Source organism: Aspergillus steynii (genome assembly GCF_002849105.1).
Source record: "Aspergillus steynii IBT 23096 chromosome Unknown P170scaffold_2, whole genome shotgun sequence".
Lineage (NCBI taxonomy): Eukaryota > Fungi > Ascomycota > Eurotiomycetes > Eurotiales > Aspergillaceae > Aspergillus > Aspergillus steynii.
Window position 1 is genome coordinate 2,775,223 of NW_020194399.1, and position 25,901 is coordinate 2,801,123.

Sequence of the window (25,901 nt, forward strand, 5' to 3'; positions counted from 1 at the left end):
TAATAATGTATAATATATATATTAGCCTCCGGAATACTGCAGACTTTATTATAAAAAATATTTTTAAAATAAAAAAAATAAAATCTAATTTTAATTCTTTTTATATTATAAGTCTTTGTCCGGCCCTCTATAATAATTAACAAAAAAGCCGGCTTAAAAATAATAATATAGATATGAGATTATTTTAACTTTAGGATCTTTAATAAACCCATTATTATTCCTGCGCCGCCAATGGCACCGCAAACCCCTAAGGTTAATGCCTGATCTACAGCCTGAATGCTCTGGAGAATGAAATAATCCCAGGGAAAAGGGAGCGTTATTGGGTTAAATCTGTATAGATTGTATGACTCCAAAGTGTCGATATCATATATCAGCAAATCTAATACAAAAGCAAGTCTAATCTACTATCAATCTAGTTCCACTGTCCAAAATGAGCAAAATCCTACTTTTCAGTTCAACAACAAATGGGCTAGTTCGGCGTCGGTCTGGCAATAAGCATTACCAAATCGTTGCGAAGTGTATCCGGGTGCTCACTGAACAGGTTCAGTAAATGCGGTGCCAGAGCCTTCTTCATTTCCTCGAGCTTGTTGTCTTCGCGATATCTAGACCCGGCCACCAAGTCTGCTACATGATTGACAGTATCATGTTCCGCGAAGACATACTTGCTTCTCACTCTGTGAAGAGAAATGTTCCCGAACCCTTCCATGGATAATACTTTCTTTGCATAGTGCAGTAAGTACCCCTGGTGACTTGGCTGCGGGGTTTGTGTGCTCCGAGGGAGGCAGACGGAGTTCAGCAGTCTGATCACCTCATTGTCTGGGGCCCCTTGCACGATGGTAATGCTAGCGGCTGGGGAGGATGGATCCGTGATGCGAGCGAGCTCTGATAGTGCAGACCGGAGATTCGGGACGGAATCAAGGGCGAATGTTGAGAATGTGGCGTTGAATTGACCGTCTGCGAAAGGCAACCTTTCGAGCAGAGCTGGAAGGGACTGGGTGGCTCCATCAAATGACATCTCGGACGCCTTCATAAATGCTAGAGAGGGTTATCGGGTCAGTTAAAGGGGAACTCGGAATGTAGTTCAGTTGAATAACCTACAGCTTAGTCCACAGCCCAACTCGAGGAGACTCTGGGCCCCAGCCATATGACCAAGTACCGGGGTCTGTCCGCCCTCAATGACAAGTTGGCGTTGCAGTGACGCCCATGTCTTTTCATGCAGCAAAGGGAGCACTGCATGCTCTTGCGGGAGAGGATATGGACCAAGCAAGGGAGTTGATGTTGTCTTCCTCGCAACAAGAAGGTAGTGTGCCTCAGCAGTCTTATGCTCCGCATCATTTGGCAGAAACTGGAACAGTCGCTCGGCTTCAATGCTGAACCCAGCCTGTCGCAACAGATCCAACCAGCCTTGTTCCGAAAGAAAGGTCTCCTTGGTCACCCATGTCATCCACGGTTTGATTACCTCGCGAATGCAGCCCCAGACGGGATCAAAGGTGCCCTGGTCCGACCTGAGGCTCGTACTAGGCGTGACACCGAGGACCAACAGACCTCCTTCCCGTAGCCACTCGGCGAACTTGAAGACCATGGAATGTGTATCGCTCGGGGAGATCTGGAACAGCGAGTACACTGCAAAGACGGCATCCATTGCACAGGGTGGCGTGTACTGTCTCATGTCCGCCTTCTGGAATGTTCCGCGCACTTGCGAATGAGCGATATTCACCATAGTCTCAGAGATGTCGATACCGTACACCTCATGACCGGCGCTCGCTACTATGTCGGCGACCGGCTTGCCTGTGCCGCAGCCGACGTCCAGGACGCGACTATGAGGTTCAAGAGCGCTTATTGTACGGCGTACAACCTGACACAGTTTAGGGCTGTCGAGAAATGCGTCCTCGTAGCGCTTTCCCAGGTAGTTAAAGACAGTTTCGGCGTCTGCTTCCATCGTATCGGTTGATGGAGCAATCATAGGGTCATAATTAGAAACAAATGGGTATAGGGTTCAGGTAAGTCACTAACTGCTCTTAAGGCACAACTCCATTTATATAGTTGAACTGAGAGCTCGAACCCGAGAGCATACTGCTTTTCAGAGGATCTGCAGATGTGACGCATGGCAATGTGCAATGCAATTCCCGATCTCCCAGCCAAGCCCCTGCGAGATCGCCCATCAAATGGTCCGCCACAGCCGACTTGTGACTGGTTCGTTCCCATATTAGACTACCTTCCATTATTCTTGCATTCATGCCGCTTTATTCGAAGTGTTCGGACCAGGAGGGTTGTTCTCCGGCGCAAATTAGCTTCGTGGATGCATACAATTGAAACAGCAACGCCCACTTTCGTCAACTAAGTAGTCAACTGTGCCCAATAATATTATTTGCTTTGTCGCCAAATTCTAGATTGATGGGCGATATGCAAACTTTCCAGCAAGGAAGCGGAGAAGTTCGGAGATGAACAGCGGCAGCGAGACTAGTCTAGTTCAAGAGGTCTCACATTGCAACCATGCGGCCAATGCCCAGGAAGTCTTTTTTTGGATAATCGTTGAGTCTATGGTGAGCGGTGAAGTGATAGATCTACGAAGCATCAATAGATTTTGAATCAGCCAGTGAAAACGTAAGACACATGAGCTTATCCCTAGTTATACGGATTCACCGCCATTTGACGTGTCTCCTGAGCCAATCACATCAAACTAAGAGTCGCCTTAATATATTTCTATCCTCAAGCGCAAGACTTCATAACATGATATGTCTTGGTGGGCCGATTCTTGAGCTACGTCCAGCGATGGGACCGATCGCTTGGCCAGCTTCAGATACTCCATAGTTGCATCGTGGCGGATCAATGCAGGTCAATAGCGGGCTCGAATTAATATTTCCCTCCTAGCGGACAGAATAGGCCGAATTTATCCTGAGAGAGAAGCTGAACAACAAGATCAATCTCTAGTTCCACCTGGGCCAACCGAACAACTGGCCGATTTGACGCTACTCGGGCTACGGAAACATGCGTTCCGTATAATTTGACATCATCAACAGACGTTCTTAAGATTTATTTGGTTACCTGGCGCTCAGTCGTTGCCCGCCTCCCATTCGTGTGATTTCCTGAACTGCTTGAGATGAAGCCACTGATAATATCTATATCGATTAGCAACGCTCAGGCTTTATTCCCTCGTCTGGTGGTCGGACTCATTTTGGCAGCATATTGCCCAGTAGAACCTTGGCCCAGGGAAGAGGTAAGAGTGGTACAAACACTTCGACCACAATGTGTTTAGCATGGGTATTTGCGACGAACTTCAAAATGGATAGAAACTGTAAGGACTCCCGCAGTATTCAGTTTCTAATCATCTGCCAGTAAATTGCTATTCATGTACTTGAGACCCGTGTCGCACGCTACCGTAACCACTTTCTTCCCTTGCCCCAGCCGCTGGGCAAGATCGACTGCGGCGACGACATTCATACCGGTGGACGTGCCCACGAGCAGCCCTTCTTCCTTTGCTAGACGACGGCACATAGCGCGCGCATCAGCCTCTGGAACACCGCGTGCCTCATCATAAAGCGTATCCTCGAGATGAGGAGGACGGAATCCAATACCAATCCCCTCCACACCATGAGTCCCTGTCCGGCCCTCCGTAATGACCGGCGAAGAAGCCGGCTCGAGGACAACAACATGGACATGAGGCCATTTCGACTTCAGGATCTTCGACGAACCCATCACCATTCCCGCGCCGCCAACGGCACCGCAAAACGCATCAATCCCAGAGGGAATCTGCTCCAACAGCTCCCGACCAATAGCCTCATAGCCAACGAGCGCATCGCGATTGTTAAATTGCGCCGTGAAGTAGTAGCTCGGGTCTTTGGCGATTTCCTTGGCGCGCTCAACCATCGAGGGGATGAGATCCGGGGTGATCTTCCCCGAGGGACTATGTACGAGGTCGAGGGTAGCTCCGAAGGCTTGCATGGTGCGCAGCTTTTCCATCGCGAAGGCATTGGACGAGACCACTTGGAACTTGTAGCCTTTCATGGCACACACGAATGCTAGCGAGGAGCCGGTGCTTCCCCCCGTGGCTTCGATGACGGTCATGCCGGGCTTGAGGTCCCCGCGACGTTCGGCCTCTTCGATCATAGACAGGGCCATGCGATCTTTGTAGGAACCGGTGGGATTACCGGATTCCAGCTTCAGGTATACATCGGCGCATCCTTCGGGGACGATGTTGCGCAGTTGGATGACCGGCGTGTTGCCGACTAGTTGGCGTGCCGAGTTGATGACTGGTGCAGACATAGTTCTTGGATAGAAAGACACAGCGCGACGTGCAGGATATTTCAAATTCGAATTGAGGCAATAATTAACAAAGAGTGAGTTAAAAAACCACCACCGGTATCGGATTGGCTTAGAAAGAGCGGCTGAGTCATCCACCTATCCTGGAGCGCCAAGACATCGCAGCGGGCGATTTCCACGACCAACTCGATCGTCTTTCTCCGCGGACCTCACGGCGCACTGCAGAGTGTTTGCGCCGGATGGCGGATACTTGTCGTCCCGGATGGCTTGGAGACATTTTGGCATTGGCTCTCCACTTGTAGATGGGGTGAAATCGCTACTGCTACTATTCGAGTGGACCAATCCTTAGGGCTGTGCTTGATATATACCTCCTGGGTATCCCACCATGTTAGAGGGCAAATACGATAAGGCTGATTGTCTCATTTCTGGCCAATACATGTCATCGCTTTCACAATCGCCGAGCATAAGTGGTCAATATAGGTAACAGGTTCAATAATAGGTCGGGCTACGAAGCCATATTAAAGAATTTTTACATTTATAGGGTCTTGTACGGATTGTTTCGTGTTTCTTCGGGTAAACATAGGGTATATAGTGTTATGAGGAACTTTAATTCAGGGCGAATTGTTTGTTATCCTTTTTTATTATTTTTTTTTTTAAAATTTATTTATTATCCCAAAAAGTGGCACAATATTCGATATACTGCCCTTTGATACCGCCTTCTAAAGGAGGTGCCCGATTTAGGGTATATCAGACTATCAGTAGCCTGGCGGGTGTGCATGTAGAGAAAACACACTTCTGACTTCAAGATATGGCATCGCAGACAGTCCTAACTGTACTCTGCCTCGGTGCTATATCCGGGGCCTTTTGTTTGGCGAGCCCCGTGTGTGCGAAAGCCACGGCGATGCGTCCGCGATGGTCCTCGTTAGACCTCGACAAAACCCGTCATGGGTCCAAGATTAGGACCCAAACCCACGGGTCGGGTAGAAGGTCAGGACCCATACCCATTACCCGTCAACCCGTGGGTTTTTTTGGGTAACCCGTGGGTAAACCGCCAAGAACCCAAAAATGCATAAAAGTGTATAAACTACCTAAATAGGAAGGTCTAGACAATAATCAACTGATTATTCATCCATTTATATACATAATATACTATGTTTGCACTGTTTATGAACCCACGGGTACCCAAAAAAAACCCACGGGTTGAAGTATAGACCCAAAACCCAACCCGCGGGTTTTCGTGAGAGACCCAAAACCCATTCTTGGCGGGTTTTGGGTAACCCAAAATGGGTAAACCGCGGGTTGTGTCGAGGTCTAGTCCTCGTACGAGGATGTGGACGGGGTTGCTTCGCCAGAGTCCGCGCACTCACACGCCCAGCACATCCGGCGTGCCCGAATCTTCATTCAGATAATCGCCCTTGTTGGTCTCATACTCTCCGTTGCGTCTTCTGTTTCACTGGAATTCTCGCTGCCCTCGCTCTTGATAACCATTGGATGGGTACGCTTGATCCTCAGATACTAGCTGGGGCTATTGTTGACAATCGACTAGGTTCTTATCAGCATTGACGGACTTTTCCTCGCGCGCGCGGCTTCACCAACGAGACAGTACGCAATTGGTCTATGGATATCACTCTCGGCCATAGCTCTCTCGTTTGCTCTACTCATAGAGGTGTTTTTATCGCACCATAGACGCAGCTACCACCAGCATGCCGCTCATCTTATTTCAGAAGTTGCTCGATGGGGCCAGCTTGCCTTCGCGTTGTGTCTTGCAATAACAGGGACCTGCCTACCGCGACGGCCTGCTGTGTATAAGGATGGACAACCAGTGGATGCTCAATACACCTGCTCAGCCATACAGAGGTCAGCAATTCCCCCCAAGATTGTGATGCTATGGCTTAAGACCTCCAAGATATACATTTTCTTGGTCTCAGGGACTACTCAGACAGGCTCGAAAGGTTGGCAGGCTCGAGTACACAGACCTTCCGTTTCCGGACCACAGCACGAGATCGAAGGTGCTTCTAGAGCGCTTTGCTGCCTTTCAAACCGTCGGGTGGCAGAACCCACTTTGGAAAGCAATAATCCGTGACCACAGGGCTGCATTCGCTCGTCAATGGTCACTTGCTGTTGTCGAGAGTGGCTTTATGATGCTGCCACCTGTGTGTCTGTACAAAGTGCTAGTGCTACTTGAGGGCCGAACTTCGGCTCAGTCCGCGGCTGACACTGAGGTCTGGCTATGGGTTGCATGCCTCGCAATCTCAAAGCTCATCCACTTTGGACTGGATACTTGGTAAGACTGGGGTGAAAGTAAATCTACGAAGTCAATACTAATTTTGTGCAACAGGCTGCAGTGGGTCAGCTTCGGATGTCTGGCCACCCCGGTTCGCGCCCAATTGTCTGCTTTGATTTTTGCAAAGTCTCTTCGCTTGAAAATTGTGGACACTGTTCATGAAGCGGGAGCAAAAACCGCAAACCAAGAACAAACAAGTTCACTGCCAGTTTCGAACGAAATCGAAGAGACACATGAAGGGGATACCCTGTTGCCAAGCGGAGGCGACGAGGAGCCTGCAAACAATGAAGAAGACCAAGGGAATGCTATCAGCCGAGGGGTCGTCAATCTTATGGGTGTAGATGTTGAAAGAGTTGCAGATTTCTGCGGCTATAACATGGACTTGCTTCGCGGGGTGGTGAAGACAATCATTGCCGCTGGGTTTCTAATTACCTTACTGGGCTGGATGAGGTAGGTGATGCAGCGAGAAACCGAGTTATACATTACTAAAATTCGTAGCACCCTTGCCGGCCTCGCTGTTCCTTTGCTACTGGAACCAGTGAATCGTATGGCCACGAAACATTACACGTCCAAACAGCTCGCTGTTATGAATGCACGCGACAACAAGTCTCACATCATTGAAGAAGCTCTTCATGGAATGCGACAGATCAAGCTTTCCGCATCTGAATCAGAATGGGGTAAGACCTTGCTCGCCGCCCGCGAGCGTGAGCTGAAAGAGCAAAGAAAAGTCTACGTGTGGGCAACATTTCTCACGTTCTGCTGGATAGCGATGCCCATGTTGATAGGTGCAACGTCGTTGAGTGTGTACGCATGGGTAGCCCAGAAAATGACCGCATCGGTCGCTTTTACTGCATTGGCCGTGTTTTCAAGCTTGGAATTCACGATTAGTGCGCTCCCGACGACGATTACAGAAATGCTAGACGCGGGTGTGAGCGCTGCTCGTATCCAAGAACATCTCGATTCAATTGAACGGGAAGATATTACCCAGCCAGGGTCATTTGTTGAGTTCAAAAATGCAGACATTGCATGGCCTTCGAATGAGCTTGCTCCGAAAGGCTTCTTGCTTGAGGGTCTGAACCTGACTTTCCCGCCTGGTGAACTCAGGTAAGAGGACATTATAATCTACTTTGTTGATTTTTGCTGATTATTGTAGCGTGATATGTGGCAAGACAGGGACGGGAAAGAGTCTGCTTTTAGCTGCCATTATCGGAGAGGCAGACCTTGTGCGTGGTGAAATCGCGAGTCCGAAGTCAAACAACACAACACGCGATGCAGACCAGCCGCTCTGCAATGGCTGGATTGTTCCCACCGCGGTTGCTTATGTTGGACAGGTCCCTTGGATAGAAAACGCCTCGGTCAAGGATATTGTCCTTTACGGACTTCCGTACGATCGGCAACGCTACGCACAAGTATTGCACGCGTGTGCGCTTGATCAAGACATCGAAATGCTTCCAGACGGCGACGCCACGGAAGTCGGAGCTACAGGTGTGAACCTCAGTGGAGGGCAGCGTTGGAGACTCACATTTGCCCGGGCTCTATATTCGAGAGCTGGAATACTTGTCTTGGATGATATATTCAGCGCCGTGGATGCCCACGTCGGGAGACATATACTAGATCACGGCATTGCTGGTGACTTAGGAGCCGGTAGGACTATCATTCTCGCCACCCATCACGTTGGCCTAGTTGGGAGCCTCGCTGCATACATGGTCAACCTGGACGATGGAACCAGTTCAAGGCTCAAAGGGAAGCTCAGAAGTGCCCGACACTTGACTCCCCCTGATCAGCCCCCACCCTCAGTGGCTGCCCCGAACGAATTGTTTCATCATGCGTCTACCCTTGTCGACTCCCAGCCATCTCAGCCGAGGAAATTTGTCCAGGAAGAAACTCGGGAACATGGCCGGGTCAAATGGAGTGTGTACCAGATGTATATCGGGGCGTCAGGGGGCTGGTGGTTTTGGATATGCGTGATGAGCGTATTCACAAGCTCTGCCCTCGCAGTCATAGGCCGCTCGTATTGGCTTGCGCTCTGGACCGAGGCTTACACGCCGAAAATGCCGAGCCCTCGAAGGAAAGAAGATAATATGCCAAGGGCTGATTCATCCGGAGAGCCAAGTCTTATGTTTTATTTGAGCATCTACCTTTTGATATCGATGGTCTCGGCCATGGTCATTTGTGTGAAAGTGGTGCTAGTGCTTGTCGCCTCCCTTCGTGCTGCCCGCCACATGTTTGAAAAGGCCATCCACAACGTGCTGCGAGCTCCTTTGAGATGGCTCGACACCGAGCCCACAGGACGCATACTGAATCGTCTCGTCGGCGACTTCGCCATGATCGACAGTCGACTTGGTGGGGATATGATGTGGTTCTTCAATGGAGCCTTCTCCATCGGGGCCATTGTGGCCACAGTGTTATTTGTGTCCCTGTGGATGCTGATCCCCATGGTAGTGCTCGCATCGATCTGTCTATACGTGGTGGCCCTATACCTAGACGGTGCCCGAGACATCAAAAGACTAGAGTCGAGCGCCAGATCTCCAATATTCGAGCATGTCGGGTCCGCCCTTTCTGGCCTAGCTACCATTCGCAGCTTTCGCAGATCTGATGACTACATGGACAGGATGTTTGAACACATCGACAAACACACGCAGACTTCATGGTACGTTCTCGTAATGGGCCAATGGATGAGATTCCGACAAGGAGCCCTGGGCGTTTGCTTCACTCTGGTTATCGCTATTGGAGTGGCCTATCTCCCCGGGATCAGCGCAGCAATCGCTGGGTTTGCGCTGAGCTTCGCCCTTGAATTTTCTAGCGTTGCGGAAGAGACGATTACCCGATACGCTTCCGTTGAACTGGCGATGAATTCATCAGAGCGGGCCTACGAATATATGAAACTTGATACAGAGCCTGCCACTGGTGATGCTGCACCTGAAGACTGGCCATCGTCTGGTGAAATAAAAGTCACGAACCTCGAAGTGAGATACGCGCATGATCTAGAGGCAGTCTTGAAAGGCGTCAGCTTCCATGTGCGTCCTCGCGAGCGCATTGGAATAGTGGGTCGAACAGGGAGCGGTAAATCGTCCCTCACGCTTGCATTGTTTAGATTCCTCGAAGCACGAAAGGGTGCGATCGAGATTGATGGTGTGGATATCTCACAGATCAAACTACACGATCTGCGCAGCCGCTTGGCTATAATACCGCAGGACCCGGTGCTCTTCTCTGGGACCGTTCGTTCCAATCTAGACCCTTTCGACGAATATCTCGACTCTGTACTCTGGCAAGCTCTGCAGCGGATCGATCCCGATCAAACCACGTCAAGCGAGGCTTCATCTGCGCCAGACAACCAGACAGAGCGTGGGTCTGTGTTTCGGAATCTTGATTCTCCTGTGTCGCGTGGTGGCTCAAACATAAGCCAAGGCGAGAAGCAGTTACTTTGTCTCGCGCGAGCAATGATCACGAGGCCCAAAATCCTCGATTTAGACGAAGCGACGAGTGCCGTGGACATGGAAACAGATGCATTGATGCAGCGCAGCATTCGGGAGGAATTCAGCGATGCTACCCTCCTCGTTATAGCGCATCGCCTTAGCACTGTGGCTGACTTTGATAAGATCCTGGTCATGAGTGATGGTCGTGTTGTTGAATTCGGCCCGCCTGGTGAACTGGCACGACAAGATGGACAGTTTCGTCGCATGATCCAGCATAGTGGCGAGATGACGCTGCAACATCTGCTACAGTAGATTGCTGCTGGAAGTGTACAAAGCCATGCACCCTATGCTGTCGATCAGGGTCCTGTTTTAAAAAGTGTATATAGCCTATGTCTCATTGATATATGCCTCTCAAAGAGCGAAAGACCAAGTTGGCATTCCAATATCAAACGCATACATCGTAACGTCGTGCATCCAAGCGAATAGATCACAGACCAGCCTTAGGCGTCGTCACCGTAGCACCCGCATCCACCGTGATCACCGTCCCATTGATATAGCTTGCGCCGGGACTACACAGGAAAACAATTGCGTCCGACACTTCCTCCGGCAAGGCGCCTCTCTTCAACGGACTCAGAGCCTGAACCATCGCGCCCAGCTGCGGCACACGCTGCAAGCTGCGCTCCATCATGGGCGTCTGAGTCCATGAAGGGGAGACGGTATTCACACGGATGTGGTGTCGGATATTATCGATTGCTGCGCGAGGGTGTCCTATGTCAGTAGCGATATTCCAACACATTGCGACAGATACTAGACGAGATTCCAGAACTCACCAGCGGTTTTGGCAATTCCAATTGCCGCCCACTTCGATGCGGTGTAGGGTAGCATGCCTGGAGCTGCCACCAGGCCGTTGACCGAGCTAACCACCACGATGGACCCGCGCCCAAGACTCCTCGTTCCCTCTCGTCGGAGGTTCTTGTGCTCGCGGGGCTCCTGATTTGCCATGGCGGCGGAGACGGCGCGCAGGACGAGCATCGTGCCTCGTGCGTTTATCCCCATCGTCTGGTCGAAGATATCCGGCTTGACATGTTCGGTCGTGGCGCCGGAGATGTTTCCCATCTAAAGATTTCGCATGTTGACATTCAGTATTGGAGGGGACTGGTGCGGTGGCGCACTTTCTTTCTCCATGGTATACGGGCCAAAGGAAGAGGATTAGGACGCGACTTACGCCCGCGGAGTGAACGCAGTAGTCGATGCGGCCGAATTCATTCAGGGCCGACTGCACCATGGCCTCGACACTGGATTCGTCCGCTACATCAGTCTGCACCGATATGGCGCGGAGGTTGTCTCCATGGGGTGAGAAAACGCGGCTCTCTTCGATGACGAAATCGGCAGGGTTCAAATCGGCCAGAACGAGGCCTTCGACGCCGGCATGCGCTAGAGCCAAAGCTGTGTCACGGCCGATCCCGGACGCAGCCTGGACGAGTTAGACGAGGGCGAACCAACAGGGAGTGAAAGGCTCAAATTAAAACATACACCCGTGATAAGAGCAATGCCACCCGGCAAGGAGGTGGGAGTGGCCATCCTATTCGAAACGGTGACTAGTTCAACCGCCCCAGCAGCAGGCTTTGATCTGTCTATTTATCCTATTCAATCATCTCCTGACTCGGAGAGGGAGACGATGGTGGTCAGACGGTGTCCTGCCCTCCTGATCTCACCTCCTGGAATACAGACTTGTCCGGGGTCCCTGGCAGAGATGGAACATTGCCAGTGCTGACGGTGCTTGGCTACGGAATTCAATGCCTCCAAGCATCCAATCATCCCTTGCTTTGTCTGCCACGTCAGAGTTTAGGCGATCCCGACACCCCTGGATACAGCCTGACGCTAAGCGACGCGGGCGAGGAGAACAAAGAAGATACAATCCAACAGCCTTGTTAGTCCCGATAGGGAAAAAACGAAGTAACTATTAATAAGTCGGTAAAAACCCCGCTCTGTGCATGAATCGCAAGTTTTCCCCCTTTGAATTCGCTCGTTAGTCGTTAGCGGGATCGAATTTCCCCAACTGCAGCATCCCTGTCGGGCCAAGAAGCCAGACTGAGGCTATTCAGTCCGGGTGTAACCCAGTCCTGCTGTGCGATGCAGCGCTAAATGCCGTGTTCAGCCCAAGAATCCTACCATCAGACCATCACCTGCTGTTTCTGCCACATCAGCCCCGAGGCAATGACCTGCCCCCCTGCAAACCCGGCCAGGACTTTCATTTGCAGGTTGTAACTGGCCGAGTACGCTTGGCGCACGAGAGTTTGAGCGGCCGGAGAAAGGGAAGTGAGCATCTCAGTTGATTGGAGAATCGATTCTACTTGGCTGGGCGGAAGCTCATTTCCGAGGCGCGATCGGAGAAATCCCTGCGATGCGGCTGTGACAATGGCGAGGCAAATTGTGCCTCCCATGACGCGGAATTGAGCAACGGCGCCCATGGCCACGGCTGGGATGGTTAGTGAGACATCCGAGGACCTGGAAAGGGGCCGATTTACCTTTGTCTTGCGGCTCGATGGTAAAGGGCGTCATGAGAACTAACACGGCGATGTTGATGCCGCAGCCATAGCCGGCCAGGACTTGATAACCATACTGTTTCGCGGCGATGGTCACATCATCGGGCAAGGTCGACAGAAGTGCATAAGCGATGACTTGGATGAAAGAGGCCGCGATGACAAAATACAGCACTGGAAGCTTGAAGATCTTCGCCAGCATGGGGGCCATGATAGACCCGATAGGCGCCGCCACGGTGAAGGGAATGAAGCGGATGCCGGCCTGTAGGGGAGAGAGGCCATTCACGATCTGAAAGCGCTGGGGGAGCTGGAAAATTGTGACGAACCAGGTCCCGCCGAGACAGATGGCATTACTTGGTCTGTTAGCAGCTGGTGGGAAATTCGAACAGGGCAAGCATACAGAAGCATCCCCATCCACACGCGATTCTGCGCAAATCGCCAGGGAAAGACAGGCTCGACCAGTCCCTTCGACAGCGTCACGCGTCGCTCCCATAGCAAGAAGATTATCCAGGAAAGACCAGAAATGATCAGCATCACGATTGTAAAGGCAGATCGCCAGGAAAACTGCCGGTTGGCTTCCTCCAGCGGTGCGGCCAGACATACAGTGGCGATGAGAAGCAGGCTCGAGCCAATGAAATCCAGCCGTCGAACACCGTCGATGAGAGAATTCTTGAATGAAATGTCGGTCGTCCGAGGTTTGTGGTGATTTGGGAATCGGTTAGGGAGCATGGTAATAATCGCCAGTCCGGCCAGGGCGGCAGGTGGGAGGCTATACCAGTCAGTCAGATTGGTTTAAGATAATTGGATATCAACACAGAGGACATACTTCAACCAGAAGATCCATCGCCAGTTGGTTTCTGAGATGGCGCCCCCGAGGATCGGTCCCAGCAGCAGGGAGATGGCGTAGACCACAGAAAGCGAACTGGTATATAACGCATACTTCGCCGGCGGAACAAGTTCAAGCACAATTGTCGTACACAGCGAGTAATTGCCAGCACCTCCAATGCCTTGGAAAGCGCGAAAGATAATCAGCTGGTTGATTGTTTGCGCGCCACCGCAAGCCCCAGAGAACACGATGAAACAGCCCACAGCAGCCAGAAGGCTCGATTTGCGACCGAATAGATCGCTGATCTTAGCTGTAATGACAAGCACACCGACGTAGCCCAGCATGTATCCCGCGATAATCCAGTAGACCTTGTCCAGACCGCCGATTTCCTTGGTGATGCTCATCAGCGCCGTAGTAACGATGGGGATTTCGAGGTTCGTCAGGAAAAGGCACATGGCCAGCCTATGTCTGTCAGCAGATGCAGACGATATTGAATTGAAAGAACCAACGCAGCGGTGACGAGATGCAGTCGCAGTCCAGACAAGTAGCCATCGTCTTCGGCTGCATCAGACGACCTTTCGCGGTCATCGACGGTGTCCGCACGAGGAGAAATCGACTTCTCCATCATGATCAAGAGTTCCAGGTGTATCGCAAATTTGCCGAAGGAAGAAGAAGGAAGATTAAGATAATATCTAAGGCCGCGGGAGCAGCAGAGAAGTCGACAAGAGCGCCGGACGCCTTGGCCTCAGCCACCGTCCAGGATTAAGCATCGCGCGCCCATCCTTTCTTCTTCAGGAAGCAGCTGGCATGCACGAGCAAGTGGCATGGATCTTATGCAGGCTGACCTGAAGAGGCTGCCAATTCCGGCCCCCAGATTGAGGAGTGTTTGCTAATTGCTTATGGAGGGGGGAGCATCCCTTGCAGGTGGGCACCTGCGAATGGAGGTTCTGCTTATATCACTTCATTTCTGTCCCCACCCCGGATTTTGAGTCCACAATACCTGAACTTCGACTATCTACTATCTACTGTCCAAAATGGACCCCAGCATCCCACTCGAGAAGCTGCTGCAGATGCCCGCGGCGACTCCTCCGCCAGGAGTGACACCTAATCTGGTCGATCCGCCCAACGAAGAAGCGGCGGCCAAAGGGATTATTTTGAGCTTTTGGATCTTCTGCTCGTTGATACTGTTTATCCGTATTTATACCAAGCTGGTATTGATCCGGAAGTTCGATCTGTCAGACTGTGAGTTGTCGCTGGACGTCGTTTCGTAGACGAAGACTAACAAGCGCAGACTCGATCTTAATGGCGTGGGTATGAAGAAGCCGCTCATATACCGGCCTCAAGTTGACTCACCGTACAGACTATTCTCATAGGAGATTTTGCTCCGTACTGGCTTTTCGCCGATCTGGCGGCCGGGGTAGACCAGTGGAATATGCGACTTAAGGAATTCTCCCAAGTGATTTTGGTAAGAAGCTTCCTTGCACGGACCGTTCGATGCTGATGATCACAGTACTTTCATGCAGGCGGCGTATTGTATGGCTGCTGCATCTTCTTCATCAAAGTAGCCATTCTGTTGCAGTTTATCGAGATCTTCGTCCCCATTCGCAGGACAGGCACGTTCTACTGGACCTGCGTGATCACTATCATCGTGAACTTTGTATTCTACTTTGTCGCCTTCTGGCTCGAGATTTTCTCCTGCACCCCGGTTGAGAAGTATCACAAGCCATGGGTTAAGGGCACATGCATGGACTACAAAATGTTGAACGTGGCCGCCAGCTCCGTCAACGCAATCTCGGACATCATCATCCTGATCCTGCCGCAAATGCGGATCTGGAAATTGCAAATGCCTCTGAGCCGTCGGATCGCCGTCTCTGCCGTGTTTTTGGTCGGCGTTATGTACGAAAGACCGTCATTTTATGCTTCGTCTGAGACGAAAATGCTAACATATCGCTTCCCTAGGGCCGTCACCGCTGCAGTCGTCCGTCTCGCCTACACCGTCATCCTCGCGACGACCGACAATATCTCCTATTTCGCTTACCTGTCGGGGATTTGGACGACCCCGGAACTGTCCATGGGAATTGTCGTGGCATGCTTGCCCACCGTGCCCAAGTTCGTGAAGAGCCTCGACCCGAATCATCGTTTGTCGCGCATCGGCTCTTCGATCCAGGATATTTTCTCGATCGGCAGTCGCTCTCACTCGCGCTCTCGCTCCCACAACTACTCGTCGGATCGCACCGAAGGAAACAATGCGCCGTACACTACTATAAAGGGAGGGAAAGATGCCTGGTCTGATTCCCTTCCGCTCGTGTCCACGTCGAGTGGGGGCACCTTGAAACAGCCAGCGGTTGGGAGTGAAACAGTATAAATCGTAACATTTGGGATTTGGCAGAGAAAGATGCTATATACGCGACTCTCACTCCGTCTGGGGTATACTATCGGATGGCTTGGAGTATAGGGCTTGGGAAACGGTTGAGGTTAGGTTATGGGATATGGCGTAAAGCGGGCCCCTTGTATTCAATAGCTATAATGAAAACTGTGTTTGATTGCGTTACACAGTCTAGTCTGCTGTAGCTCTGGCCAGCGTTCGTTTGATGATCTGAACCGCCTGCATCACAGCCTCGGGATCGCGCGGCCCAGGAATCTCATGACCACCGTCATGCACATAAACCTCACGATTAGCGCTGCTACACAACCCGCTGAGCTGGGGCCCAAATGCGTATCGAGTGTCATTTCGGCCCCAGATATGCGCCGTGGGCAGATCCAGCACTTCGCCGTCGGTAGCCCCGTCCATGACGCGCCGATCTCCTTCGACCAACATCTTGGGATCCTCGGGTGGCCCACCACAGAAGAAGATAGCGCAGCGGAACGAGAGCGCCTGATCGCGTTGCTGGGATTCATGCAGGAGCAGAGTAGCACCGCAGCTGGCCCCATGTGAGAAGGCCAACAAAGCATCGAAAGGCCCCTCGGCTGCTACGAACTCCCGCAGATTCGCCAGCAACGTCATGCGGCTCTCCTGGCTGTCATCGACGTACATCAGAAATTCGTCCCCGGGCATGGCGATTCCCTCGAGACCTGAAAAACATGGGGTCGGAATCAGCCCGAGCTGGAGGGTGAGCATGAAACACGGAAGGCAGCGACATACCGGGGGCCATGTCTGTTGGCACAGACCCATCCAACCACTCGTAGGTATGCTGAGGGCCAAGACGATGGCGTATCGCGGCTGCGCGATGTCAGCCTCGCGGGTTAGCTGAGGGAAGTCGTATGGTACTTACCAGTCTGGGCCTCGAAGACCTGGGCAGTGTTAGTCGCACGCAAAGTGAGGGGGGGATGCTACACTGTGCAGGGGCATACCCGTCCATTCTCGCCCATCCCATGTAAGCACAGAAACCGCATTGTGATCTATCCAGTGAAGATGATCGTGCCGATGTTGGAGAGGAGAGACAAGCCTTATACACGATTTGCCAGCTTATCAACCCCGCGGGTGGAATGTGCAGGATGACTGCAGAAGTTAGGTGCCCTATATTGCATATATTAATGATAAACCCAGCGAATGAGATTTTTCATATGGAGATCTTCACCTTATTTATACTTTGCAGATGTCCGGCCGTAAGCACTTGGCATTTGGTCTAGCCACATTGGAGCCGCGTCTAGGATGATAGGATCAAATATGTGCTTACTGGGGGCTAAATTTCATCGTGTCTCGAGTGGCTTGATTTAGCAAATCTCCAAACTTGGCGATGGCCTCCATTGGTTCGGAAACAATGGCGTTGTGTTGCATCCATGTATCGCTTCAGTACCCATGTAAGGGTGCCCAGGTCGGTCAGGTAAAGAGAATTGCCGACAATGCCGGATATAGGAAGGAGGCTCACGATAGAGCGTCGAACACAAAGATGATAGTATAAAACCGGTCCTAATACACCTTGTCTTTGTACCAATAAACATCAAGCCCCCTTACATCTCCCCTGTACATTATGCCGTCCGCAGTTACCGCCGATACTTTCGAGCCTCTGGCCATCATAGGTCTCTCCTGCAAGTTTCCAGGAGATGCGGACACCCCAGAATCATTTTGGCGCATGATTGAAGAGCGAAAATGCGCTATGAAGGCATGGCCAGAGGATCGAGTGAAGCTTGAGACATTCTCACATAGAGATTCAAAGGTGCCACTGACTCGACCTGCTTGCAGGCAGCCGCTAACCGGGGATAGGAATTCATTGCTGGAGCTCATTTCATGAAAGAAGATCCAACGCTCTTCGACGCCTCATTCTTTGGAATTGGCGGCGCCGAGGCCGCCGTCATGGATCCCCAGCATCGCATGGTGCTTGAGACAGCATACCGCGCCTTTGAAAATGGTAGCTCTTTTCATAACCAATCGCACCATAAAATATGATACTGATTTCGACCAGCGGGTATCCCCATGGAAAAGGCCAACGGCACCAAGACAGCCGTATATAGTGGCTGCATGACAAACGATTACACACATATGGTGACTCGTGATCCCGAAAACATCCCCAAGCACGCCTCTATTGGTACGACGGCCAGCATGGTGGCGAATCGCCTCAGCTGGTTCTTCAACCTGAACGGCCCATGTGTGAATCTCGACTCGGCCTGTTCGAGCAGTCTGATGGCGTTCGACATGGCCTGCACCTCACTTCGCGTCAAGGATGCGGATATGGTGAGTCTGTCCTTAAGTCAAACCCTGCTTCTGATCTTCGGGCCCTAACCCAGACAGGCTCTCGTCGCAGGAGTGAGTGCCATTCTAGGGGCTGAAACTATCATATCCTTAATGAACATGAGCTTTTTGTCGCCCGACGGCCGCAGCTACAGCTTCGACGCCAGAGCCAATGGGTACGGAAGGGGCGAAGGCTGCGGCGTCGTGGTAGTCAAGCGTCTAGCTGATGCAGTCCGTGATGGCAATGTTATTCGGGCCGTGATAAGGTCCACGGGCTCCAACCAGGATGGTTATACGCCAGGAATCACGCAACCCAGTCGCGCATTGCAATCCCAGTTGATTCGGGATACCTACGACAAGGCAGGTCTGAATTTTGAGTCGACGCGATTCTTCGAGGCGCATGGCACTGGGACAGCGGTAGGTGATCCCATCGAGGCGGAAGCCATCGGTAGTGTGTTCCGCAAGGCGCGTTCGCCGGACGACCCTCTGTATATGTATGTGCCTCTTTCTCCATTGCTCGATACTTGCTGATGAGTGTAGAGGGGCGGCGAAATCGAATATCGGCCACCTCGAGGGTGGCAGTGGTATTGCAGCCGTGATCAAAACGGTGTTGGTGCTCGAGAAGGGTATTATCCCACCCAATTCGGTCAACTTCGAATCCTTGAACCCTGAAATTGATGCCGAGTTCCTGAACATTAAAGTATGTCAGGCACTAGAATCCGTCGAGTAGCCCATGAATCACTACCTGACAATTATAGATCCCAACCAAGCCGATCGCCTGGCCAACCCCCGGCTTGCGACGGGCCTCTGTCTCGTCATTCGGATATGGTGGCTCGAATGCGCATGTTGTGCTGGACGACGCGTATCATTACCTGCAGCAGCATTCTCTGGATGCTCCTCATTGTACTTTGCCCGAGGGCCACGTCAGCAATGGGGTGTCTAACGGGACATCAAACGGTGTAAATGGTCATTTCGAGTCCAATGCCACTAATGGGCACGCACCAGAATTGACATCACGGCTTCTCATTTTGTCTGGTGAGGACGAAGGCGCCATTGGTCGTATGGTTGATGCCTACAAGCAGTATGCAAACTCAACCAAGATTCCACACGAGAAAGAGTCCCGTTTCTTGGGTGAATTAGCTGAGACATTATCGGCTAAGCGTAGCCAGCTATCATGGCGTGCTTATAGCGTTGTGGACTCGCTGGCTGCTCTCAAGGCCCTGCACACCTCTATATCCAAGCCAGTGCACATAAACAGGTCTCTAGCACTGGGATATATATTTACCGGACAGGGAGCCCAGTATTATGGCATGGGCCAGCAGCTTGTCCGTTATCCGGTGTTTAAGAACAGCCTTCAGCTCTGCGATGATGCGCTTCGCTCATTTGGTTGTTCCTGGTCAGCATTTGGTAGGTGAACCGCAAGGCACACAGCATATACTACGGTGTGGACTGACAGCAGACAGATCTCTTGGCCCAGGCGGACGACGAAAGCTTCGACATCAATAACCCGGAATATTCGCAGTGTTTGACCACCGTACTGCAAATTGCCTTGGTTGATCTTCTTTCCTCGTTTGGATTTGTGCCGTTGACTGTCATCGGTCACTCCTCTGGCGAAATTGCTGCCGCGTAAGTCTATTCTTCCGTTAGATATCGACATCCCTAACAATAGCAGATATGCCGTCGGCGGACTATCTCGTGAATCCGCGTGCCAGGTATCCTACTTCAAAGGGCTTTATGCAAGCACCCTTCGCAACGGCAATGCATCCATGCTAGCGGTGGATCTGTCGCGGTCCAATGTCCAACCATACCTAGAGGCCCTTCGCTCGAATACGCCGGGAAATATCACCGTCGCCTGCATCAACAGCCCGAACAACGTGACCATATCTGGTGAAAATCCTCTGGTCGAGACACTCCAGTCCAAGTTTGAGGCCGATGGCATTCGGTCCCGTCGTTTGCGCACGGGTGTTGCATACCACAGTTCTCAGATGCAGGCCATTTCCTCCCTCTACAGGGATTCTCTGCAGGGACTGACGGCCGGATCGCCCAACAAAACCCTGATGGTCTCTACAGTGACGGGTTCAACTATTGTTGACCGCAAGGTGCTGTCCACGCCAGACTACTGGGTCCGCAACATGGTCGAGCCCGTGGAATTCTGCGGCGCCATGACTGAAAGCTTCTCACACACGGGCGCGAAGAATCGCAAGATTGGCATGCCAGTCAAGCACGCTATAACGGACTGGGTAGAGATCGGCCCTCACGGAGCCCTGCAGCGGCCATTCCGCGAAACCCTGCGTGCTGCTGCTGTCAACAGTAACGTGCGATATGTGGCCACGCTCGACCGTCGCCAGTCTCCATTGCAGGCGCTGCAGTCTGCCGTTGGCCATCTCTATGCCCAAGGATACAGTGTCTCATTTGAAGAAGTGAATCAGTACCACCGGGGCCTTCCGCAACATACAAAACAGCTAGTCAATCTTCCGTCGTATCCCTTCAATCACTCTAGACGATACTGGTTTGAGACGCGCGAGACTACCAATGTACGACTTCGCTCCCACGGTCGTCATGAGCTACTGGGTGCTCCGTCACCAGAGTCACACTCCGGCGAGGCACATTGGCGTCTCTTTTTCGACCCCGTCCAAACGCCCTGGATCCTGGACCACGCAGTCAATGGCAAGGCGATCTATCCAGCGACGGGGATGCTGGTCATGGCCATCGAGGGTGCGGATCAATTGGTTGATGCCTCGCATCCCCGGGCTGGATATTTAGTTCACGACGCCACATTCACGCATCCGATTGTGATCAACCCCTCTGGCCGCGTCCAGGCCAGTCTGTATATGCGAGCGACTCGCCCAGCAGAGAAGACTTGCCACTCATTCGAGTTCCGCATCTACACTGAGGTCAGCGACCAGCTGCAGGAGACTTGCCGGGGTTATATCTCGGTTCAGCTGGCAAGCGAGGATGTTGTGCTTGAGCGGCAAGAGAAAGCGCAATCCGCGTATCACCAGGAACGTTGGGAGGAGATGCACCGCAAATGCTCCAATACTATCTCTAAACAAGGGATGTATGAAGCCCTCGAGACGAACGGGCTGCACTATGGTCCGGCGTTCCAGGTCATGGATTCCATCACCTGGGATGGAGACGAGTGCGCGACCGCAGAGATCCACACGTTCCCCTGGACAGCGAAGCAGTCGCAGCATGGTCGACAAAGGCACGTCGTGCACCCTGCTACTCTTGACGGCCTTGGCCAGTTGGGCGTCGTGCCGCTCACTCATGGAGGCCAGAAGCTGCTCACAACGGGGCTGGTAACCACACGTGTCCAGCAGGCCTGGATCGCGGCATCAGGAGCATCGAGTCCCGATACATCATTTCTGCGGGCGTGTGTGCGGTCGCATACTACAGGAATGCGAGGTACTGAGACCGAGGTCACTGCGCTAGACGAGTCTGGTCAGGTCAAGATCTGGATCTCGTCTTTCGAGACCACGTCCATGACAACCAACCACGCAAAGACACTGGAAGCGAAGGCGCGTCCACTCTGCGGCAGCATCGAGTGGAATCCGGTATTGGATTTCATGACCAAAAGTCAGCTGAGTGCCTGGTGTGACCTGCCTCCTGCCGATAATCCACAGGAGCTGTTTGATCTCCTCGAGGTGCTTCAGCTGTCATCTGCTCGCCGTGCTATTGAGCAGCTCAAAGGGCGATCGACCGCTCACTTGCCAGGTCATCTCCACAAATACATTGATTACCTGAAATGGCAGATACGGAGATATGATGAGGGCACGGTATCAATCGCCATCGATCATCCTCTACTTCACTCGTTCGATCCAGAGGTGACTGCCAAATTGTGCGAGAAGGTGAAAGCACTCAGCCAGGAGGCTGTTTTCAGCGTGACAGCTGCTCAGAATTTGGATGGTATTCTAGCTGGTACTGCTGAACCTCTAGATCTGCTTTACCAAGACGACCGGGCCGCCCAGCATTATCAAGCGATCGTGGATCGTATGCTTCAACCGGGCCACTTGCGTCGCTATTTGAAGACTCTGGCCCTCGAGAATCCGGCCATGAAAGTCCTCGAAATTGGGGCCGGGACAGGGTCTTTTACCAGCCATGTCTTGCATGCGTTAGCTGGTGATGGCGGGAGTTCTCGATTCGGACGCTACGACTACACGGATATCTCGGAGGGATTCTTCGAAAAGGCACGCGAGCGATTTGGGTTTATCGGTGGCAAAATAGCATTCAGGGCGCTGAATGTCGAAAAGGCTCCCGAGGACCAAGGGTTCGAGAAGGGCAGCTATGACTTAATCGTGGGCGCTTGGGTAAGTAATGTGTTCTATTCATGGCGCTTTGGAACGGAACTTACTCGCACAGGTTCTCCATACCACCGCAGATCTAAATACCGCGACGAGAAATATTCGCGAGCTCCTGAAGCCCGGAGGAAAGTTGGTGATGATCGAGATCACCCAGCCCGAGAACATGCGCACTGCATTTGTCACTGGAACTCTGCCGGGGTGGTGGATGGGTATGTTTGTCTCATGACACTATAGAACATCTCTGACCGAATACAGGACAAGAAGACTACCGTGAACATGGCGCCTGTGTGGGAATGGAGAAGTGGAACGACATCCTGCAGGCAAATGGATTCGATGGGATTGACCTTGCGATTCCGGAATGCGGCGATGAGAGATATGTGGAGCACAGCCTGCTGGTAGCTACAGCATCCAGAATACAATCCCAATCAACGATCCGACCTGTTGTGTGTGTCATCGACCCGGCCTCTGCGCTACAGGCCAGTCTGGTACAGACCCTGCGGCAACGACTGCCCGAAGAGACGGAATGGAGCGTGGTATCCATGAAAGAGCTGGATGACATCTCACTGGCTCAAGATCCCGTGGTTCTCTTCCTTCCAGAGGTAGAAGGTCCAGTTCTTGCCACTATGTCAGAGACGCTCTACGATCAACTGCACCGATTCTTCTGTCGCGCCCAAGATGTGATGTGGGTAATGGCCTCGAGTCCAACATCTCTAACAGCTCCACGCGTGCATATCATTCAAGGTCTGGTGCACGTACTCTGTACCGAGAATGAGAGACTGTCTTTCACAACCCTCGACCTCGAAGATCACCTCGATCATCCGACTACATGGGTTGATCACATCCATCGCCTTCTTCAGGAACGACAGCAACATCACGGCAAAGACCCTGAGCTCGACTACCGCGAACAGAATGGCGTGCTGCACGTCGGTCGCGTCATTGAGGATCTGGAGCGCAATAACACCGTGCTGGAACAGACACAGACTCCTGTGAAGTGGAAGCCCTTCCGGCAAGAAGTACCCCTGTCGCTTTATCTTTCCAACCCGGGATCACTCGATGCCAGCACCATGGTCTTCGTCGAAGACATGGAACAATATCCAGAGCTTGCACCCACGGATATGGAGATTGAAGTCAAGTCAGTGGGTGTGAACTTTCGAGATGTATTGACTGCTCTGGGAAGGATCCGTTCCTCGGACAATCTGGGCTGCGAGTTTGCCGGTGTTGTGACTCGTGTTGGTAAGAACTGCGTCGGCTTTCAGCCTGGAGATACAGTCTGTGCAGTAGCCTTTCGATGCGTCCGCACATTGGCTCGCTGTGATTATCGCCAATGCTGTCGCATCCCTGCGGGTGTGTCCATGGCCACGGCCGCTTCAGTACCCACCATCGGAGTCACGGCCTACCACTCTCTCATTATCCTGGCACGCTTGCAACCTGGAGAATCGGTTCTGATCCACTCAGCAGCAGGGGGTACAGGACAGCTCGCCATCCAGGTGGCTCGGAGTGTGGGAGCCAAGATCTTCGTGACTGTCGGGTCGCAGGAGAAGGCCCGATTCTTGCAGGACCGATACGGCATCGCTGAAGACCATATCATGTACAGTCGTGACACGACGTTTTCTCGACACATACGGCGCATGACGGATGGTCAAGGTGTGGACGTCATTCTGAACTCGCTCTCGGGCGATGCTCTCGTGGCATCATGGGAGTGCATCGCACCATACGGACGGTTCATTGAACTTGGCAGGGCCGACATCGACAGCAATTCTAAGCTGCCGATGAGGCACTTTGAAAAGAACGTGTCTTTCTTTGTTGTTTCAGTGGACAGGATGTCGGAGGAGCGGCCAGCACTCATCCGACAGTCCCTGCAGCCGATCATGGACATGATGGAAGCCGGCACGTTGCACCCTCCATGGCCGTTGCAGGAGTTCTCTCTTTCGTCGATAGAGGAGGCCCTTCGTTTAATGCAGAATGGGAGGCACACGGGCAAGCTAGTGATCAATTTCAACCCGACCGATATCGTCCCGGTATGTCGACTGAGTCCTTGAGCTCAAACATTTGCTAACCATTCCAAGATCTCCATACGACATACCCCGTCGTACAGCTTCCCCTCAGACGCAACATATGTGATTGCGGGAGGGCTGGGCGGATTAGGACGCAGTGCTGCGCGCTGGATGGCAAACATGGGAGCCAAAAATCTCATTTTACTTTCTCGATCGGGGCCCAAGTCGGACGCTGCTCGGAAGCTGATCGCGGACCTTGCCTCTCAAGGGGTATGTGTCCGCGCACCAAAGTGCGATGTCGCCGACATCCTTGCGATGAAAGCTGCACTGGGCGAAAGTGTCGACCTCCCTCCGATCCGAGGTTGTCTGCAAGCCACGATGGTTCTACAGGTGGGTCTTCTCCTATCTTACTGTTGCAATCAGAGAAAATACTAACCATTCGCAGGACGCCATCTTCGAAAACCTCACCTACGTACAATGGACCACGGCCATTCGTTCCAAGGTCCAGAGCACAGAGAACCTACACGCCATCCTGCCATCCAACATGGATTTCTTCGTCATGCTATCGTCGCTGGCAGGGGTGGTCGGGTCCGTTTCGCAAGCCGCCTATGCAGCCGGAAACACGTTCCAGGACGCCTTCGCGACATACAGACGCAGCCTCGGTCAGGAGGCCGTCTCCCTTGATCTGGGCCGCATGGGCGAGGTAGGCATCATTGCCGAGAACACGAAGTATTCACGACATAAAGAAGACGTGCCCGTGATGGAGGACGTTTCAGAGCGAGAGTTCCATGCGATGCTGGAACAGGTTTGTCGATCGACCCTAGGCTCAGCTCAGGACTCGAAAACGGGCCAGATCTTGCTGGGTATGGCGACCCCGGCCCAGATGCGCGCTGCGGGTATAGACCCGCCCTCGTGGGTCCTGGAGCGCTCATTGTTCAGTGTCCTGCCGCAGGAGGCTACTACGGAGGAAGTCCAATTGGATTCGAATGCTGCAACCTCCACGGCCGCTGGAAACTGGCAGGTAGCTTTGGCTAAGGCTAGTCCTGAGGCCGCCGGATCGGTTGTTGTGGACGGGCTGACGCAGAAACTGGCGCACGCGCTGGATGTTGCAGCTGGGGAGATCGATTCGCAGCGATCCATGGCAGTACAGGGTGTAGATTCACTGTTAGCTGTGGAGCTGAGGCAGTGGATTTCCAAGGCGTGGAAGGCAGATGTATCGGCATTGGATATCACCAGTACGCCCAGTTTGGAGGAGCTGGCGGTGCTAATTGTGGGCCGAAGTGAGTTGCTGAAGAAGGACTCGCAGTAGTCGATAGTGAATCATCCATCTGAGCGCTATGGGGAAATACCTCTATTGAGATGTACGACGGTGACCGGCGACTGATATCGATTAAATTGCTACATGTCGAAATGCGGACAGGCGACAACTCTTCAAGCTGACAAGACTATCCTTTCTGTTTTCAAGTAGAAACGCTTCATTCGAGGCACGTTGAGACGTGAGATTCGCCTCGAGTCTGAGGTTGGATGCACGGGACCTTTGAAGCCCTAAGTCTGCAGCGATTCGAGGGTCCAAATCAAAATTGCCTGGAAGGTCATAAGCTCACCGTC

At 52.4% G+C, this 25,901-nt stretch overlaps 8 protein-coding genes across 8 annotated transcripts; 3 read left to right on the plus strand and 5 right to left on the minus strand.

The window, feature by feature from the left end:
* Positions 1 to 469: 469 nt before the first annotated feature.
* P170DRAFT_453734 (uncharacterized protein) lies at positions 470 to 1,939 on the minus strand (the record flags this gene model as incomplete). Its single annotated transcript, XM_024851386.1, has 2 exons — positions 470 to 1,035; positions 1,099 to 1,939. 2 exons carry the CDS (start codon positions 1,937 to 1,939, stop codon positions 470 to 472), a joined length of 1,407 nt encoding a protein of 468 aa, XP_024707606.1.
* Positions 1,940 to 3,293: 1,354 nt separating this feature from the next.
* P170DRAFT_462292 (PLP-dependent cysteine synthase family protein) lies at positions 3,294 to 4,537 on the minus strand (the record flags this gene model as incomplete). The annotated part of the gene is made up of 2 exons (XM_024852092.1): positions 3,294 to 4,250; positions 4,474 to 4,537. 2 exons carry the CDS (start codon positions 4,535 to 4,537, stop codon positions 3,322 to 3,324), a joined length of 993 nt encoding a protein of 330 aa, XP_024707607.1. The 3' UTR covers positions 3,294 to 3,321.
* A 1,006-nt stretch (positions 4,538 to 5,543) lies between these two features.
* Positions 5,544 to 10,272, plus strand: P170DRAFT_462293 (P-loop containing nucleoside triphosphate hydrolase protein; the record flags this gene model as incomplete). The annotated part of the gene is made up of 8 exons (XM_024852093.1): positions 5,544 to 5,547; positions 5,613 to 5,755; positions 5,807 to 5,862; positions 5,947 to 6,117; positions 6,167 to 6,544; positions 6,599 to 6,994; positions 7,043 to 7,648; positions 7,698 to 10,272. The coding sequence occupies 8 exons, from the start codon at positions 5,544 to 5,546 to the stop codon at positions 10,270 to 10,272; spliced, it is 4,329 nt and encodes a 1,442-aa protein (XP_024707608.1).
* A 175-nt stretch (positions 10,273 to 10,447) lies between these two features.
* Positions 10,448 to 11,541, minus strand: P170DRAFT_351178 (SDR family NAD(P)-dependent oxidoreductase; the record flags this gene model as incomplete). The annotated part of the gene is made up of 4 exons (XM_024843844.1): positions 10,448 to 10,713; positions 10,791 to 11,076; positions 11,186 to 11,434; positions 11,494 to 11,541. 4 exons carry the CDS (start codon positions 11,539 to 11,541, stop codon positions 10,448 to 10,450), a joined length of 849 nt encoding a protein of 282 aa, XP_024707609.1.
* Positions 11,542 to 12,134: 593 nt separating this feature from the next.
* Positions 12,135 to 13,784, minus strand: P170DRAFT_444325 (MFS general substrate transporter; the record flags this gene model as incomplete). Its single annotated transcript, XM_024850625.1, has 4 exons — positions 12,135 to 12,439; positions 12,489 to 12,856; positions 12,904 to 13,272; positions 13,330 to 13,784. 4 exons carry the CDS (start codon positions 13,782 to 13,784, stop codon positions 12,135 to 12,137), a joined length of 1,497 nt encoding a protein of 498 aa, XP_024707610.1.
* Positions 13,785 to 14,363: 579 nt separating this feature from the next.
* P170DRAFT_423194 (uncharacterized protein) lies at positions 14,364 to 15,694 on the plus strand (the record flags this gene model as incomplete). The annotated part of the gene is made up of 3 exons (XM_024847487.1): positions 14,364 to 14,571; positions 14,706 to 14,794; positions 14,840 to 15,694. The coding sequence occupies 3 exons, from the start codon at positions 14,364 to 14,366 to the stop codon at positions 15,692 to 15,694; spliced, it is 1,152 nt and encodes a 383-aa protein (XP_024707611.1).
* A 112-nt stretch (positions 15,695 to 15,806) lies between these two features.
* On the minus strand, positions 15,807 to 16,776 carry P170DRAFT_378000 (uncharacterized protein). Its single transcript, XM_024845425.1, has 4 exons — positions 16,681 to 16,776; positions 16,602 to 16,620; positions 16,472 to 16,549; positions 15,807 to 16,401 (listed from the first exon to the last, which is right to left on the minus strand). Exons 1-4 carry the CDS (start codon positions 16,720 to 16,722, stop codon positions 15,887 to 15,889), a joined length of 654 nt encoding a protein of 217 aa, XP_024707612.1. The 5' UTR covers positions 16,723 to 16,776; the 3' UTR covers positions 15,807 to 15,886.
* Positions 16,777 to 17,300: 524 nt separating this feature from the next.
* Positions 17,301 to 25,709, plus strand: P170DRAFT_402382 (polyketide synthase; the record flags this gene model as incomplete). The annotated part of the gene is made up of 13 exons (XM_024846421.1): positions 17,301 to 17,486; positions 17,534 to 17,678; positions 17,733 to 18,001; positions 18,059 to 18,492; positions 18,539 to 18,698; positions 18,757 to 18,921; positions 18,976 to 19,405; positions 19,462 to 19,624; positions 19,671 to 22,305; positions 22,358 to 22,508; positions 22,564 to 24,317; positions 24,366 to 24,683; positions 24,739 to 25,709. 13 exons carry the CDS (start codon positions 17,301 to 17,303, stop codon positions 25,600 to 25,602), a joined length of 7,674 nt encoding a protein of 2,557 aa, XP_024707613.1. The 3' UTR covers positions 25,603 to 25,709.
* Positions 25,710 to 25,901: the final 192 nt, after the last annotated feature.